General features: G+C 40.3%; 1 protein-coding gene and 1 long non-coding RNA gene across 6 annotated transcripts in view; one reads left to right on the forward strand and one right to left on the reverse strand.

Moving 5' to 3' along the window:
* Positions 1–8,641: 8,641 nt before the first annotated feature.
* Positions 8,642–13,462, reverse strand: LOC112530518. Of its 2 annotated transcripts, none has more exons than XR_005843300.2 (3): positions 13,078–13,462; positions 9,367–9,460; positions 8,642–8,890 (listed from the first exon to the last, which is right to left on the reverse strand). It is a non-coding gene; the product is annotated as an uncharacterized LOC112530518 (long non-coding RNA). The 2 variants fall into 2 exon arrangements; XR_003072175.3 differs by having other exon boundaries at positions 12,127–13,462.
* Positions 13,426–19,160, forward strand: part of VPS13A (vacuolar protein sorting 13 homolog A) — a 103,572-nt gene continuing 97,837 nt past the window's right edge. For 3 of the 4 annotated variants that reach the window (XM_015280270.4, XM_015280271.4, XM_015280272.4), the window contains exon 1: positions 13,426–13,568. In XM_015280270.4, coding sequence (XP_015135756.2) covers positions 13,469–13,568 — 100 coding nt within the window. In that variant the 5' untranslated portion in view covers positions 13,426–13,468. The remainder of the gene's footprint in view (positions 13,569–19,160) is intronic. The other variant, NM_001277836.2, reaches the window with a different exon arrangement.

The raw sequence follows: 19,160 nt of genomic DNA on the forward strand, positions 1-19,160 counted from the left end.
ACCTGAGGGCATGACATGGAGATGTGTCAGGGAAGGGTCAGGTGGGTGTTAGGAAAAGGTTCTTCAGCAGAGGGCAGTGGGCATGGAACAGGCTCCACAGAGCAGTGTTTAGAGCCTTAAGTTGACAGAGTTCAAGGAGTGCTTGGACCATGTTCTCAGATACAGTGTCTGATTTTTGGTTGGTTCTCTGCAGAGGTAGGAGTTGGCTTATGATGATCCATGAGGGCCCTCTTTCTACTTGGGATATTCTATGAGTCTGTGATACCGTGACAATGCTTAAAGTAACCATTTCATTAGACTACACAATCTGGGTATTTTTAAATGTATTGAACTCTAGTGTCATGTGGCTTTTAGCTACAGATATCTGTCACTTCCTTGAACTGGAATACAACTGCTGGTATGACCTTATCCTATAGAGAAGCTCAAATAGGGCACTACTGTATTCTAAATTGCCATTTGAGCCATAGAGTCCAAGTATCTTCATTTACAATTGAAGAGTGAGTAACAGTGCAGAAAGATCATGGAATCAGATGTGGCAATGGAAGCTCCAGTCCTTCACTGAGTAGGACGAGGCCCAAACCCCAGTGCAGCAGAGGTAGTCACTATCCATGTCCAAACAACATTTTAAAGAGTTGCTTTCCAGACCTTCTCCACAGAACCTCTCCAAAGATTACCATATCAATGGCTTTTTATAGGGGAGACAAATGTGACATTAATTGCTTGGATTTCCATAACTTACTACCAGTCTACATTGTCTTCCTTATGTCATGGACAGAGATAAACATGGTAAGAATGTCTTATGCTTAGTCAACAAGCTCGATTCTTCCTTCTGTAGTACCTGTGAACATTAGCAATACGAGGAGATCGCAGTGACTTGCTCTGCCTACTTCAAAAAAGAATTCATACACTTCTTACTAGAGGATTGCTGAGCTGCCAAGGATGCCCTCCAAAGGTCAGTTCCGCCTGAAATACAATTGTCTTTGTGTTGTAAGAATTTATATTTGCCCATTGCATTTCATTTAAAGTACTCAAAATTCCTTTAAATCATTAAAGATAATTGTAATTATTTGTTGAATATATGCTACAAGAAAGCGCTTGTTCCCGTAAATTCAAACATAGAAAAATCTGCAAATATCCACCAGATGGTGCTATCACCGTCATTTGACAAGGAAGGCAGCTGAGCTGTTACTCTGCATGTCCTTTACTAGCTAAATCACTCCACCATTCCGATTCTTGCAGCCCTCTGAAGTGTCAAGTTCAGAATTCAGAGGCTTCATTGCAATTAAGCCTTCTTAACTGTACCTGCGATCGTCGTAGTCTTTATTTATCAAACCATTTTATTTTATATAGATAGATAGTTCTGCTTTTTAATGTCTTTTTTTTTTTTTTTTTTTTTAACACATTCCTATCAGCTGTTCCAAACCACACGAGAACTGTAGAACTAAAAATACTGTAAAACAGTTGTAGCAATGCATTCTTTATGAGAAGAAGTCATATTTCCCTTCTGGCTAACCGATATAAAAGAAAAACATTCATTCACACAGGGACCTTCATATCTGTCACCACACACTCCATTTCTCTCATCTCTCTTCCAGCTTTCTCCCACACCAAAAGCTTATGCAGACATGCATTTAGCAGACTAAATAGTCTTACAGGCTGAATCTGACTGCTATCCCTACCACTACTACTAACCTTCTGCAGTGTATAGATAAAAAGTATATTTAAAAATGTATATATAAAATAGCTGCAGTAGCACAACTACTTTTTTTTTTAGCAAGGTTTGGTAACACAATTGAAGTGTGAAAACAACACAGGAAGTGCAGGCTTCATTCAAGACTATGTGTAGAGTTCAATTAAAACACAAGTATATTCAATAATTATATAACAAGTATAAACAGAAGCAAAATGCCGCACAATGTGAAGCATACACGTCATACTCTGGGTGTCTGCCTTTGCAACAGAGCAGGAATGCACACAGCTGCTAAATAAATGGAGCTCTGCTTCACTTGCAGAAACTTGAAGTAAAGAAAAAGATGAGGATAGCTAGTAAGCTCTGTGAAATGATTCCTGGAAATTAAAAGGAGTACCTAGCTATTGTTTGTGTAAAAAACAGGTCTGGGTTATATAAAATAGCAGATAGAATATACTCCAGGCAGTTCTGTCAATAGGATTCATATTATATAACTAATTTTCATAGAACTGTAGAATCACAGAATCTTTTGAGTTGGGTGGGATGCTGAAGATCACCTAGTTCAACTCCCCTGCAATGAACAGGGACACCTACAGCCAGATCAGGTTGCTCAGAGCCCTGTCCATCCTGATCTTGAGTGTCTCCAGGGATGAGGCATCCACCACATCTCTGGGCAACCTGTTCCAGTGCACCATCCTTACTGTAAGAGAACTTTCCTTATATCCAAACTAAATCTCCCTTCTTTTAGTTTGAAACCATTTCCCCTTATACCCCCTTAACTGATCCTGCAAAAGAGTCTGTCATCTTCTTTCTCATAGCCCACCTTTGGAGACTGAAAGGCTGCTATCAAGCCTCCTTGGAACCTTCTCTTCTACAGACTGAAGAGCTCCAGCTCGGTCAGTCTGTCCTCACAGGAATGGTGTTCCATCCCCTGGATCATTTGTGTGTCCCTCCTCTGGACAAAATCCAACAGTTCCATGTCTCTCCTCTACTGAGAACTCCACATCTGGACGCAGTACTACACAGTGAATTCTCTCCAGTGCAGAGTAGAGGGGCAGGTTCACCACCTTTGACCTGTTGGACAGGATGCTGGATGCTTCTTTCAATGCAGCCCAGGATATGGTTGGCTTTTGGGTTGCAAAGGCACCTTGCTGCCTCATGTCCAGCTTGCTATCACCAAGTTCTTTTACTATGACTTTCTGTGAGTATTCTATATCACGGTATTATGCAGATATCTGTCAAAACAGGGATGTCTGCCAGGGAGCTGCAGTTTCTGGTTCCTGGAGACTGTGGTTCTCATAAAGCTTCAGTACTTCTGGGGTGGTTTCCAGTTCCTGGATATAAAACAGCTCTCAGCCAGAAGAACTGTCTCTCTTCGGCCACTCAGCCATGAATGCTGAGCAGTTTTGGAGACTTTCATCTCCCTTGTTTGTTTGTTTGATTGATCTATTACTCCTAATTATTCTGCATTATTTCAGATTCATTTACCATTTTAGTAAATTAGTTGTCTCCTTATCTCAATTGAACTGCTGTTACTTTCTCTGCTGGTCTCTCTTTCCCCACAGTGGGGACAGCTAGGAGGGGCAGAAGGCCCCCTGTCATGACAAAATTGTTTCAAACTACAATACCTTTTCATCAGGCCTGTGATCAATCCTTTTCTCCCCTTGTTTTATACTGATAGCGAGGCTGCCATAACCCAGGTGCAAGACTGTGCTTGGATTTGTTGAAGCTCATGAGGTTCTCCTGGGCCCACTGCTTGAGTCTGTCTAGGTCTCTCTGAATGACATCCCATCTGTCAGGCATGTTGACTGCACTACACAGCTTGGTGTCATCTGCAAACTTGCTGAGGGGGGTACTCAGTCGCACTGGCAATGTGATCATAAAGAGCACCAGTCCCATTACTGACCTCTGAGGGACACCACTCATCACTTATCTCCACCAGGACACTGAGCCACTGAACATCACTCTCTGGCTAAGATCTTGCAACCAGTTCCTCACACACCAAGTCCATATATTTCCAATTTGGAGAGAAGGATGTTGTGGTGAACCATGTCCAAGGCCTTACTAAAGACAAGATGGATGACATTAGTGGCTCTTTTCTTATTCACTGTTGTGGTCACACTATTATGGATGGCCAATAGATTGGTCAGGCAGAACTTGCTCTTGATGAAGCCATGCAGGCTGTCTCATATCAACTCCCTGTCTTCCTTGTTCCTCAGCATAACTTCCATTCCAGCTTTTTTGTTTGTTTCTTTTTTTTTGTTTCTTTTAAAAGATATATGGCTACAAGACTTCTCCATATCATCTTACTGGCTTCTCAGATCTTTTCCTCTAAATTTGCTATCAGTCCAGGCACTTTTTGTAGTTCCTTAATTTACAAGAAATTCTACACAGATTCCTTAAATAAAAAAATCTTTTCTTATATCACTTATGAAACCTGGCTATACATCTGCTCTGAGAAGCACAGATACATGTTGAGTTAATTTGCTTTTTTAGCTAGTAAGGTGGGCATTAATTACAGTGAAACAAAAGTACTTACAGATTAGATTCAGACCATTTAAAGACAACAATAAAATTCCTGTTGCAAATGAAGATTAATTTTTTTCATCATAGTAAGCATTAGGAATCAGATAAACGGAAGACATTTTAACAAATATACACTGATTTTAAAAACAACACAGGATCCCATAATGCAGGATGTATGCAAGTGCTCATCAATTAGCAAAGCATATAGCACAATTCTACATCTGAGCTATGTTTAGAGTTTATTTATTTTCCATACAGCTATCAATTCAAGTGACAACCTATGCACTTACCAAAAAGCCTGTAATTGTAGGAAATATATCTGGGCTTAATGCTAACACACTATCTGAAATAAAGTAAATCTTGGCCAACTGGAAACAACAATGATGTACTTTGCTTCTCAGTCCCAAAGGCAAGATGGTATTCTCTTGCTGAAATTAAACATTCCCATCAACAGTAATTTCTTGAATCAGTCCACTGGCTTTAATTGAAAACTCTGCTTTATTTGTGATGCCTTGTGTTGTCTGACAAGAACTTTCATGAGTCTAGAGAAAGACAAGGAAGCAAAACAAAATATGTTCAATGTGTCACATTATAAATTCATCCTGCCAACAGTGCCACATTACTATTTCCAGCTGGTAAGACAAATTTGTACTATTTTGTAAATGCAAATATAGTATTTTCAATTCTATTTTTTCTTCTAAGTCATGTTGCTTTTCAGTGCTATGAATGATTTTGTGATTTTTAAATGAAATGCAAACATTTGAAATCTGCTGCAATCTGCATTTATTTATATCAAAAGAGTACATGTAATTTTAAATATAGTATTTCATCAGTTCTTTTAATCAATTAGAAGATCTGACAATAGGCCAAATACATTAGGAAAATGTCTCTTCCCTATTGCTTTTTAGACTGCAATTTCATTTAGTGCATTTTCTGCTGACTATATGGCATTTGTGCTGTCTGCTTCAAACACATTTAGTGGAAATAAAAACAGAACTTTTAACAGTATTTTTCATGCTTGTTTTCCACACATTTCTAAACAGGTTTCTATCAACACTGATAATCTTTCAGAAAATTATGTGGAGTATTAACATCAGTTAAGTAAACACTACAATAAGCCCATCTAGTGAAAATAAAAGAATTCCAGCAGAAGTGGAAATTCATAGGACAGAAGTACTAAATTGCCAAGAGATGTCTTGAGTTCAGAAAAGACTCCCAGAGTCTCTAATCTTCCTAAACTATCAAAACCAGTGAGTATTTTAAGAATCTGGCCAGTATCTCTAACATATACAGGAATGTCCTACATTAATTAAAATACTTCTGAAGAATGTTAAAAAGTCTTACTTGCTGGTTATGAAACAAAAAGCATAGCTATAATTAATAATCAATAAAGTAAAATATAGAAATAATAATTTAAAAATTGAATTATTAAATTCAAATTATTACACTACATACACTACACTAATTACAATTAAATTATTACACTACCAAAATAAAACCAGGAAAACATCAGCTTAAAAAGAAAAAGATGAATTCAATCACATGGATTAAGTACACAGCAAAACCCTAAACATGACATTTCTAAAATTCCTGGGACATTTGCAAAGGAGTCTTTATTCCACACAGATTTGGCTACCACCATAACAACACAAAAAGAAGAAATTTCAAAGTAAATGCATATGAAATCTGTTCTAAAAAATGATATGCAGACAATGTCACTAAGTTCACATGAAACAGGTGAGAACTATGACATTCTCACAAAAAGTACTGCTCATTATGAGAAGAGTATGTCACACTGTTCTGTTAATGATGAATTCAGCTTCAAATTCATCACTGATTAAATTTATTAGTCACAGTAACTCCAGAATGACTTCCAAGAAGACTTGGCAAAACAAATATGTGTATTCTAAAGACAAATGCTGATCTACCATCAGCAGCTGTGAGTATCTGATAAAATATTGAGGTTCATGCCTTATGCTGTTTTTGGCTTCAGATTTCATCTAGTGTAAGAATGTACTGGAAAAAGAGAATTCTGTGCAGCTTGACAAGAAGCATTTTCTTCTAGCTACTGCATTTAAAGCAAAAGACATTAATTTTATCATGCCCCTAATCCCGTTTCCCTGAGGTCTCAGGGAAATTCCAAAAGCAGTGAAATGCAGTTATTAAAAATAGCAAAATTCTTATTTTTAATGAGTTTTTCTTTTCATTGACATCTAAAGATTTAAAGGTTTTGATACTTAAAGATCTTAGTAAAGGAACTACCATGAAAACTGACACTTTCTTAGGCAAAAACCTGTGCCTCTCTCAGAATTAATTGATTGTTACAATTTTAAGTGATCTATCCACTACAGATTTTTCCTCACAGCAAAATTACAGGACCAGGTTTGCAAATTAATTATTGTAGCTATTAATTATGCTATCAGTTAGAGAGATTAAGGATGAGTAAGGAACTTAAAAAGGACTTCAGACTTTAGTATTTGAAAATAACATCTGAAATAGAAATAATTACATCCATGAATTATTACTTCAAGTATTATTTACCTTAATCAGATTTAAGACTATATTTTGTGTTGTATGCAATGCACCTCCAGATTATGTTGCCAAATATCTATATGATTTGTAACTGATCTCATTGGAAATGTCTATAGGTGAAGCAGAAAGCTCGAGTTTTTTGCTTTCTAATACAGGTATAGGAGCTCTGTTAGGGCAAATAGTGGAGTATCATTCTTACTCTTTCAGTCAGGATGGCTCTCCACCTAAAAGCCTCTGGATACGTACCTCTTATTCATACATGTCTACAGTAAAAGAGAGACAAATTGTGGGTAGAATATATTTCTGCTTAATTAGCGTCCTTGGTATTACAGACTGTTATACATTTCTGTGCTTAGGCATATACCTGTTCTTCAGTTAGAGTAGGAACCTTCTAGTTGGTGGTTTATCTTCTGTAAACCATTCACATGTAGGGCCAGACTTTTATAATTATTTAGGCATCAGAAAAATAGATACTGGATGGTAGAGCTGTGAGCAACCAGTAATTCCTGCCAGCAAACATCAGCAAGAGAGAGCGCTGCTCATCTACCAGGGAGGAAGGTGCAGTTCACATTAGAGACCTGCTGAATAAAACCTGAAAATCAGAGTCACTCCCATTAAAAGAACGTGTTCAGAGGCCTATTAGACTTTGAAGGTTTCTGTTTCTCCACAGCACCAGAACACATTTATTTGATGATGGCAGGAAGAATGTATTTATTCTCTAGTTTGTTCACAGAACTGCAGGAGCTAGGCTCAAAATTAAGCTAAAATGTATTACTGCCAATCAGCCCTCAGAGATTTTACAGCATTCAGTGATCAGAAGGGAAATTCAGGAGTGGTTTTAACTCTGAGTTTCAAAGAATTTAAGCAATTTGCACACCTTTCTTAGTAATATGGATTTATAATATAAGATTACTACACTATCCAGTATTCATTATACTGCTGCTTGTAGTCACTGCCACACACCACAAGGAGAGGCTGAAGGAACTGGTGCTATTTAGTCTGGGGAAAAGGAGGCTGAGGGGAGACCCTACTGCTCTCTTCCAATATCTGAAAGGTGCTTACAGTGAGAGCGGGGTTGGTCTCTTCTCACTGGTGTCAGGTGACAGGACAAGGGGAAATGGCCTCAAGTTGTACCAGGGTAAGTTTAGGTTGGATATCAGGAGAAACTTCTTTACAGAAAGGGTTGTTAAGCACTGGAATAGGCTCCCCAGGAAGATGGTTGAGTCACCATCTCTGAAAGTGTTTAAAAACCATTTGAATGTGATGCTCAGAGACATGATTTAGCAGAGGGTTGTTAGAGTTAGGGTAGTTTGGTTAGGTTATGGCTGGACTTGATGATGTTTAAGGTCTTTTCCAACCTGAGTAATTCTATGATTCTAACTGAAGTAGGTTAGGATATGTATACATTTCTCCTTGTCCTGAGGGAAATGGCTGCACAAACAGTCTGTTGTTGCACCATGATTCAGCTGATTCTGAAGAGATTAAAAACACAGAGCTCTGAGAGATTTAGGAACAAGACTTCCCTGCAATAAGTGGTTTTACTGCAGTTATGAGTGCATTTTAAAATAATTCATGAATTTTTACACCCCTGTACAATTAATGGAATTCTGGTTTGGTAGAGAAAGTGAGGTTCATGGCCCATCCTGTTTTACTCACTACCCTTCTTGCTCCTTTGAACCTAAGCCATTTTCAAAGTGCTGGCTGCAACATGGAAGAGACAGTATTAAACATTTTGCATTTATGAAGATGAAAATAAATGGAATGACGCCAGAATGCCTCGTTAGGCATGAAGTCATACTTAATTTCATTCTGGAAGATAAATGTTTTTGATTATGACAAAAATAATCAGAAATATCTTTCACATCTTTTCTATCAGTAGATTTACTTGCCTGAAGTCCAGGATGGGATTGAGAAGGTCGTCAGCGGCTGTTCTGTAACAAAGCCAGCACTGAATCCTGCAAGTGACTTGTCATCCTGGCAGGCCTGTGGGATGTTGAGTCACTTCTGTAGAACTTGAGTAGCATTAATGCAGCACTCAACAGAAAGCTATACTCCTGTGATCCCCAGTCTGCACAAAGAAAGCTGCAGCCTCTAGGCACAACTTGAATCAGGAATCTGGCTGCTAAAACTCATCCAGTTTTGCTGTTGGAGAGAAGAGTTACCATGGTATCAGCAACTTTAATTATAAATTTGAAAAAAAAAAAAAAAAAAGATTAGATCATTAATGGGTTCCTATGGCGTCTGCAGGAACATAGATAGCACTAGATCAAGTAGAAAAATTGCTGTCCACTTGTCTATGACTGTGTCATGTACGCAGACAAGGCTCCCAGATTTCATGGAAATCCCAAGGAGAAATCTTGGTTCATTTGACTGTACACGTAGTCACTAGGTAGTGCTCTGTTCAATGTACTTCTTTCCCTACTCCTCAGCTACTGCCCAGCTGGGGTTGAAATCATGCACCTGTTGGTACTGTGAGCTGTAGCTTATGAGGAAGGATGAGAGGAAGATAGATTGAATCTCCTTGCCTTGGCAAATCTGTAATTGTTACTGTTTCTAGAACAGTTAGAGTAACTAGTTTGAACAATATATTTGTGCACGGCCTTCCACATTAGACTTACCATTTCATCAACAGTAAGCAGTTTTTTTTCAGTAGACCTTCAAAGCTAGCTGACTGCTGTCAAGATTCACCAATATTTTGTGTAGTGGAGAGATCTGTCATACCAGAAAGAGAATGCTGCAGTTAAGAAATGAAAATTTTATCTTGAGGTCCCTTCCAACTCAACCTTGCTCTGATTCTGTGAGTCATGTTGGAGTTCATATTGGAGTGCCTTGTAGAGATGTTCTTCTCTCATGCACTGCTGATTGCAGTGGAGGGGTAGGTATTTAAAAATTTAAACTAAAAGAGAGGAGATTTAAGTTAGACATCAGGAATACATTTTTTTTTACTCAGATGGTGGTGAGGCACAGGCATAGGTGCCCAGAGAAGCTGTGGATGCCCCATCCCTGGAGGCATTCAAGGCCAGGTTGGATGGGATCCTAAGTAGCCAGAGCTGGTGGTTGGCAACCCTGACCATGGTAGGGGGTTAGAACTAGATGATCTTTAAGGTCCCCTCCAATCTAAACTGTTATATGATTCCATGAATATGAATGCCACTAGGACACCTCTGTTTTTCTAACTTAAGAATGCCCTCAGCAAAACATTTGAATAAAACAAAGATGCTTTATCTATACTCTATGTAGCTTCAGATTAATGAAAATTATTTTGGAGAACTAACTGCCAAAATAAAATAGGATATGTGAAGATACATGCCACCAAAGCCCAGCTTTGGAACAGTAAGCTGATAGGAGTAAAGCGCAGATGACTTTAACAGTCAACTCTCTCACAGCTGAATAGGAAAACATACATGTGGATTAGTCACAAAATAAGAAGTGCCTATGTTCATACTTTTCTGAAAAGACCTCTTACAGTAAATACTTTTGTCTTTGTGTAAGACACCTACATAAAGACTGCTGTAGACATGTTCTTATGTACATGTATTAGTGCACAGACAGTTACATTTGATGCACCCACCTTGCTGATCACATTCCGGTTTTACTACTGAAATGTTTATTTTTGCTATTGCTGCCTCTCGAGGGAAAAAAAAAGTGCTAAACCCAAGAACTGGAAATGCAGAGATTGCAATTTCTTTAGACAATACATAACACATTTTGAAGGAATCCAAGTGCCAGTACAGTAGCCTAATTTTTTTTTATTGTCTGTTTATCTCTTCCAGTCTCCCTCTCACTCCTTGTGTTGATAAACAAAGGAGAGCAACAATACCAGTGATAAAAAATGTGCTTCCTTAAATGAAGCTGCTGCTTCATAAATAATTCTGCATGTTGGAGGGAGATGACACATTATTAAGGGGGGCAGGCTGAGGGTAAGTATGTAAACACATGCTACAATAAGAGCAAGGGTCAAGAAATGTGATACGTAGTATTCATGAATTAGTATATAAAGGAATGAAAGTGTATCATTTCTGGCAGTCTTTTAGTATTTTAGGTAAGACATTTCAGTGAGACCTACAGAAAGAAACACATTTTCTTTCAAAGCACCTATTGGAAAACAGTCATTTAAAGAGGAATTTCTTTCCAGAACTAAAGAAAAAATGTTATTATTTAGTGCAAGTATACTCTAAAACAGTTGTTTGATAATTGATCTTTAAAGAATAGCAGACTGCAACTAAATCCAGATATTAATTCATCCTAAATCTTATTTAAATCTTAAATGTTTAGGCCTAGTTTAAATACAGTAAATAACATCAATTTAGTTCCTATCAAGTTCCTATTAAGTCCTTGAACTTACAATGTTTATGGCCTCTGCCTACCATTTTGGCATGGCTCCTTGCTTTATTGCTTATGGATCAGTCTTCTGTAAGTCTTTCTACAAATCTACCTACAATTTTCATCAAATCAAAAAGTCTGCCATATTCATATTTTTTTTCCTTGAGTTTTAAATATTTATCACCTCTTTCTTATCACAAAGGCCTTATAGGCACATGGAGAAACAAATCTTTAACTTAATGCTAACTCTTCGTACTGTGAAGAGCAGATCACAGAATGACAGAAAGGCCGGGGCTGGAAGGGACTTTTCAGGTCATCTAGTAAAAATGAAACACAACATTCATTTTCAGCATGACAGAACTTCTGAAATGTATTTTCAAAGCTTTTGGAAGTGTATAGCTATATTTATTCCACTTTTGGTAAACAAAGAAAAAGAACAGTAATGCTTTCTTTCTGCCCTGTGAATCACGTGAGAAGTAGAAACCAGCAACTGCTGCCTAAAGATACCAGTGAGAAAATAGCTCACACTGAACAAACATGTCACAGCTGACATTGTTTCAGCACATTTTATCTTTCAAAAATATTAATAAGCATGTTTCATTGTTGCTTACGTCATTGCATTTCACTTTAACCAGTTGCTGACAAGTGTCATTAATGACGGGGGTCAGGGAGAAAAACGTTCCCAAATTTTCTTTGTCCCCATGGTATTTTGCAGTGAGCTGACCCTCTGATATTGTGGGGTGCTCTCCCTGCTACTAAAGAGTAGGGGGAATGAAAGTAGGGGATGAAAACAACCCCTCCCCTCAACCAGGCAGGTGGAGAAAATGAGGTGGAAGAGCTTCTGGGTTGAGTTAAAGACAGGGATATCACCTATCAATTAGCCTCATAGACAGAACAGATTCAACTTGGAGTAGCTTAATTAAATTTACTGCCAACTAAAACAATAAAGTAGGACACTGAGAAACCAAACTAAGACCCTTCCTCATTCCTCCCTTCTTTCCGCCTCAAAATCAATTGTCTGCTCTGGGCTCTTCTGCCTCCTCCACTGCCCTTACCTAAGCATTGCAAGGAGGATGGCTACTGTGAGTGGAAGTCAGTTCATAACATGTTATCTCTGCCACCCTTTCCTTGCACTCCTCCTCCACTCAAGCATGTGGCTCTTTTATAAACTGGTTCAGCATGAGTCCTTTTCACATCATGATGGACGGCTCCAACGTGGGTCCCCACGGGCTGCAGCTCTGCCCCAGGGTCTCCTGCAGGGCTCTGCATGGACTGTATTTCCTTTATGCCTCAGTCACTGCTGCCCTGTGGGCTCCTTCATAACTCACGTGGAGATGTGCCCTGTGCAGTGCCTGGAGGCAGCAGGAGACAGCCTTCTCATCCACAGCCTCTCCTGGGCCTCAGGCCTGGAGCTCCTCCTTCTTCAGTGACCCTGGGAGGGTCGCCCTCTCACCTTTATGCACTTACCTTTCTCTTTCTAAATATATTACAGAGGCACCATCAATGCTGCCAATGGGCTCCACATTGGCCAGCAGGAGGTCTGACTGCTGCCTGGGGCTAGCTTTGCCTCTCACAGGAGTCCCTGGTCCTTTCTCACAGAGGCCCCCCTTAACCAAATACAACATGCTGCTAAAACTCCAGGGTTTACCTTACTCATAAATGGTGGTTATCTAATTTTAAGCCTAATTACTGCAATTCCAGGTTAAAGCTGGGGAAAAATTATATCCTCCCATTCAATAAATTCACGGAGGCAGCTTGGCACACCAGAACTTGTGCGGAAGGCCTCGGGAGGCATTCGCTGTGACCCAGTTCCCAAGCTCCATTCAGCAGATCCCAGCCCAGCAGGCTGCAGACAGCCAGCTTCTGGAGATGCATCTGAAATTCAACCAGGTTTAGTCACGCTGCTAATAATAGCCCGGCCACCGCGAAGGGCAAAGAGATGCAGTAACTTCAACCCCTACCTAGCCTGAGGAAAAATGGAGTTCCTTAAAGAAATACGTACGTACTTAAGTATTAAAAATTTTAACTGCTACACCACTTGAGCTCCTAGGACAAGGTACTTGGTCTCTTAAAGAAGACTCCGCACCAGCTAGCCGACATGATACCCCCCCATTTCCGCCCGAAATCCCACAGACGCTCTCAGAGCCGAACACACCCCACCCCGAGCCCCAGAAAAAAACCCCTCCCCTCCCCCGCCCTGCGCCGCGCGTGCGCGCCCACGAGAGCCCCCCAGCACGCCTGCGCGCGGCTCGGGAACGCGGAGGTGCGCAGGAAAACGGGCAGCAGGTGGGCGTGGCGAGACGGGCACGCCTCTCGGGCGGCGAGCGGGGCGGGGCGCCGCAGTGAGGGCGGCGGGGGCAGGGCGGGGCCGCTCCTGGGCCGCGCCGGGGGCTCAGGATGGTGTTTGAATCGCTGGTGGTCGACGTCCTGAACCGCTTCCTCGGCGACTACGTGGTGAACCTAGACAGCTCCCAGCTGAAGTTGGGCATCTGGGGAGGTACGAGCCGCCGCGCTCGGGAGGGAGCCGGGCGGCGTGCCCCGCTCGGTCCGTGCTGAGTCGCGCTGCGCCGCGCTCCGCCGCCCCCCGCGACTCCTCCAAGCTGCTCGGGCTTCAGCGGCGCAGAACTGGGGCCGAGGAGCCGGGGGCGGTTCGGCAGGGAGGCAGTTGCGGCAGGGAGGCGCCGCGCGGGCGGGCGGGAGGGAGCGAGAGGCGCCCGGCGGGGAGCGGCCCCGGCTGTGCGCGCCGCCGCCGCGGCCTCACCTCTGCCCCCACGGCGGGAAAGCCGCCGCGGGCGCAGAGCGGGGCCCGCTTCGCTCGAGGAGCGCGCTGGTTCCATCGAGTTCGTTCCCGTCCAGGAATAAGAAACTAAAAATAAACGGAGACGGTTTCGGTAGCGTTTTCGTGTCGGCGGTGCGCTGACGGAGGTGCCGGCGCAGGCGACAGTCTGTGATAGCTGCCGTGGTGCGGGAGACGGGCGCAGCGGCAGCGCTCCATTGCTTGCGCTGAGGCGTCGGAAGGGCGGCGTGCTCCGGGCGGTGCTCCGCCTGCTGTGTGCTGCGAGAAGGCAGCAGCGGCATCCTCTGCGCGTTGGGAAAAGTGAGCATGAAAGAAGGAAGACGCCCACACGTAACAGGTGCGTGTGCGGGCACCCCTGAGTCAGCTGAGAATGTGCATTCCAGGTGTCTACAACACCAGCAAAAGCAAGTGGAGGTAAAGTTTTGTATATGCCGGCTGGTATGAAGCACCCCCAGTCTGTTCCTTGCCTTTTAATTCCATTATTATGACTTCACGTATATAGACCAGATTCTGGAGGCTTCTCCCGAAGCTTTTTGCATCTTGGACGTTTTTGTTTTGCTCTTCTGTTATCTGGAATGGCGTTTTCTTATTTGGTTTAGTCTCTGCAGCGATATGCCATCAGCTAGTCAAGGCTTGATAGGATCTCCATGAACTTCAGACTCTGTATGGAGCCTGAAACTGTATGAGCACGCAGAACTGTTGCAGAGAAATTCCTGTCCTTGGTCTGTATCATTAAGGCCGAACGTAGCATACTTGTTGATCGTGCTTTCTTTGAAAGGACAGAGTTATTGCATGTTTAGGCAGAAGTGTCTCACACTGTCTGTGAACTAGACTTATTCAATTATCATGGTTTCTATTCACTGAAGGCAGAAAAAATATTTATTGTAAAATACAGATCGCTCTGTACAAATTCTGGTGTATGCTTTTGCGTCACAAATAAGACTTGTTTTTCCAGCTCCATAGATGAGTAGTGGTTTGTCCTGACAGCTCACGCTTCTGTGGGGCATCTCTTAGCAGATTAGTTGCATATTACTACAGTTGGTATACCTCCTGTGTGTGAGAATAGGTATGTGATACCTCTTGTTCTGAGGTGCCTAGAGAATTGTTGTGTAACATCTTCGAAGGATCATCTGAAGAATGGTGGTTTTTTTTTTTTTTTGTGGTCTATCAGGGATGAAGTCTGATTCATGTGCAACTTCTGCCATGTTTAGTGGTGTGTTCTTCTGCAATATTTTTTTCACTCCAGAGAGCTCGGAGGACCTAGAAAGTACATTCCTATGACTAAAAGGCAGTAGCTATTAGTAGTGGTAGCAGATATTTTTTTCTTTTTATGACTGTCCCTGACTAATAGATTCCTATATACATAGTTCCTTATGAAGTTTACTGTTGATTTTATTGGTTTTTTTTTTTTTTTTTTTTTTAATGACTGAAGTTGTGGAACTAGATTTTATCTTTTTTTTTTTAATAGAGAAAAATAGCACTATTTTTTTTTTCTTCAGATTTTGTATTAAGCTAGTATGTTTGCAGGTTTTTCTGCTTGCTATGAAAGTGCTTCGGTTCCCACTTGCTGTATGTGCCATGTGCCTTTTGGATGCCGTGACACTGCATGTATTATTTTATTAAATCTTAAAAAGCCTGTATATTTTCAGGGCTGACAGATGAAATACCCAAAGCATAAACCTTCCCCTTAAGATGCTGTGGTGAAGGAGTTATGCAACTGTGTATTTTATAGCTAGCTTGTTAACATTAAGACTGGTAGCGTTCTGTTGGTAGTTTCTGAACATGTATATACAGTTCCTTCTGCTGTGAATTTGGGAGCTTTATTAATGACCTTAAGGAACATGCTTATCATTCATTTTAATTTTGCATAATGAGAGAAGTCAGGATGTCATATGAAAGCCACTGAAATTCAATTTGTATCACAAAGTTGCATGATGACGCTGCTTCTACCAATGCACACGTACACAGTAATAAATAGTAATGCTTTAAAACGTTTTCTTTTGCTCACCAAAGAGCTCGTATTGAAGGGTAAAAATCCCAACTATCTCGAATCGTAAGGAGAGATGTCCTTAGATGAGAAGCAGGCTCATGGCTGAAAGAGTTGCGGGATTTCACTGACCTGAAATACAAAAGGCAATTCAGGAAGGAGATTGAAGGACAAACTGTATAAGTTAAAAAGGCTATATGAACGTGTAAGGCCGACAGTGGAAAGACAAAGGTTCAGAAAAAGTTATAATGGAAAAAGCCATTGTATCCCTTGAGAAAAGATTTCCTTAAGAACAACAGAATAAAATGTTACTTACTGTGCTTGGCAGCCACCAAGGAATGTTATTATATGAATGGTTCTGGGAAAGCTGGTGATATAAACCTTGTCCTGTTCTGGCCTTCACTTAGAAAGTGGCACTTAGGCAAGTTACTATGTGTTTATACAGCTTTCTTAGAAGAACAGGTTAGATTAATATCTAATTAGGTTTTTTAAGTGGTTCACGCTTCATAAAGTTGTACTTTAGCACCTGAAGAAATTATTGAAGTCATTTGACATGTTGCTTTTTGTCTTTGAGAAAGTGAAAAAGTGTTGAGCTTTCCAACCATGATGAGAGGCCAAACAATTGTTTCACTGAAGCCCATTGAACTCCTGTTTCTTATGGTTGGGTCTAAGGAATCTCATTTAGTGTTTCGATTGCACTTCAAAACTCTTTTGACTTGGACACATCTACTTATTAGCTAATGTCTAAATCACATCTTACTTAACTTGTTATTTGAATACCTGGTGTTTCTGACTGGGACAGCTGCGTCAGCCTACTGATAGAGGCAGATTATCTGACACAAGTTTAAGAGCCCTCAAGTACTTGTTATCTACTTTTTCTGTCATGTGTATTAGTATAGTAAATAACGACTGCTTTTGTATACCATGCTTTGCTCAGGTATTGCAGGTGTGGTTTCTGCATATCAGTAAAGTCATTTGGACTGTCTGAGGGATACCTCAGTAGTTTCTTCTGCCTTTTGTGATCTGCTTTACAAGGGGAGGCAATATAGAAGGTGTCTGGCAGACACTCAAACTCTTGAAGACTTCCAGTTTGTATCTGGAAGGTATGCTTAAATATGACTAATTAGCAGCATAAATACAAGTGGGAAATGACTGGAAAGGCAGCTGTTGGTAGGAAGTGATCGAAGGGGTTCATAAGCTATGTTTCTATCAGTAATGTTGATAGCCTTGGTAAAAAGCAGAAATTCTGTTCAACTATGAGCAGGACAGTTTGATACAGATCAGATATCAGCAGAGACATTTTAAGTTCCTAATGTCTGTCATCTTTGATGTCTCTTCCTTTCCTCTGTCTTACCTCTGTCCCTTCTTATTTACAAGGACTGCATTGCTGTTAGAGTTCATAGGTTAAAGGAGCAGGATTTTTATGAGGATCAGTTTCCTTCTCCTGCCTGTAGCTTTTGTTAAGATAGATAACAAAATATCAGTTATGCCTCTTTGGTGCAGTGCTTTACTGAATATTACGCTGATGTTTGAGTGTCTGAAATTACAACATAAATCTTCATAAAAATTAATTAAATTAGTTTGACAAATGTTTGATTTTGTTGAATCAGTTGCAATGACCAGAGATCAGTGAAGCTAAGAATTTGTTTCTTTTACAGGCCTAATAAATTGTAAACTATAGGTATTTCTGAATGTTTTAGCTTGTATTATTGTTTTGGTTGTAATCCTGTGTGTTTAACCATAGATATTTATACAATGCTAACTAATCTGTATTAACAGTACTAAAGGTTGCTTAGTTAGGAAGCTTTTAACCGTTCTTTTTTTTTAACTAGATGATCTATTATGTTCAATGTGAAGAAACAGCCAACTGCTTCCCAACGGTAAACAAACCAAATCCAAAACCACCCAAAGCAAACCCTAAAATCTTGATGTATTTTGGGATCTTTCCAATTAAAATCCACTGGCTGTAGTCCAAGACAGTAAAATTCAGTAGCTGTGTCATGTCCCACACCCAAGCTTTATTCTCATCTTTCGCTGCTTATGTTTTTCAGGGTAGCTTATATAATATATATATATATATATATATATATATATATAATATATATATTACTGCAATGGCAGAATGCAGTCCACTTGCACTTGCATTTTACGTACCCTTGCAAGTGAAGCAGTGGAGCTCAGTAGAGTCTAAATTTTGGCAATGAAAGAAAATATCGATATGGTTAGTTACTGCGTTTCAACACATGAGTATTGAAATTGGGTACCAGATGAAGCCTGGTGCCTGAGAAATAGTTCAGGTTTACTTTGTATCTTCTGAACACTGTCAACTACAGAAGAAGTAAATGCCAATATGTATAAAACAGAATGCTTCAGTAGCCTTTTGTGTGATTTGATAGTCAGTTTGGTCCATTCACACCTTCAATCAATGCTTTTTTTTTTAGAAGTTGTGATATTTCAGTAAATGTTTAGTAAATTCACATTAAAATGAAATTATCACAGTTTTACTAATTTCTCCTAATTATTTCTACTACAACTTTACAACTTAAGAATCATAGACTCATACAGGTAGGGAAAAATAGTGAAGAATAGTTTACCTGTCTTCCCCATCCCAACTCTTTGTATGGAGCTGTTAAAGTTTTTTGAAGCAGTGTTGATGCTATGTTTATTCCATGCCAGTATGATGGGCTCAGGTAAAATGAGCCATAGCTTGCCGTGTGAAAAAGTATTTTATAAGAGCTTGGGATGGTAACCCTTGCATACTTTGCAATGGTTTGTTTTCAGAAGCATTAGGGCTTTTATGTTATTGCAGCTTAAGGTACTGTGTCTCAGCTGAAAACGCATAATGCACCAAAGCTGTTCATAATGACAACGCAATGTTTACTTTGCTCACAGTGAAAGTGAAAGAAACTAAACCCATTTAAATTATTTCATGTGTCATGTAGTCTTAGAGTTTGCTGATAGACATGCCTCAACTGGGAGGCAAAAATCTAAGCAGTGGTAATTAGATCACAAACACGAACCTTTATACTGTACACAGTAGCATTACTTACCATGAATGCAACAAGCAGTGCCTTCTTGGAGAAGGAATATGCATGTTTTGTTTTTGTTTTGTTTCCTCTTATAAGCTGAAGCTTCTGTTATTGAGTGTTAAAATGATCTGTGCAGGATGAGTTTTCATAGGAAATAAATTTAGTGTAGAACTGACCCCTGTAGTAAATAAAAGCTATTGCCTTGTCATTACCTGCGAAGACTGAAAAGCTGTCATAGTTACTAGATGGGCTGTAGAGTACTGATGGAAATGCTCC

This window comes from Gallus gallus, chromosome Z, assembly GCF_016699485.2.
Source record: "Gallus gallus isolate bGalGal1 chromosome Z, bGalGal1.mat.broiler.GRCg7b, whole genome shotgun sequence".
Classification (NCBI taxonomy): Eukaryota; Metazoa; Chordata; class Aves; order Galliformes; family Phasianidae; genus Gallus; species Gallus gallus.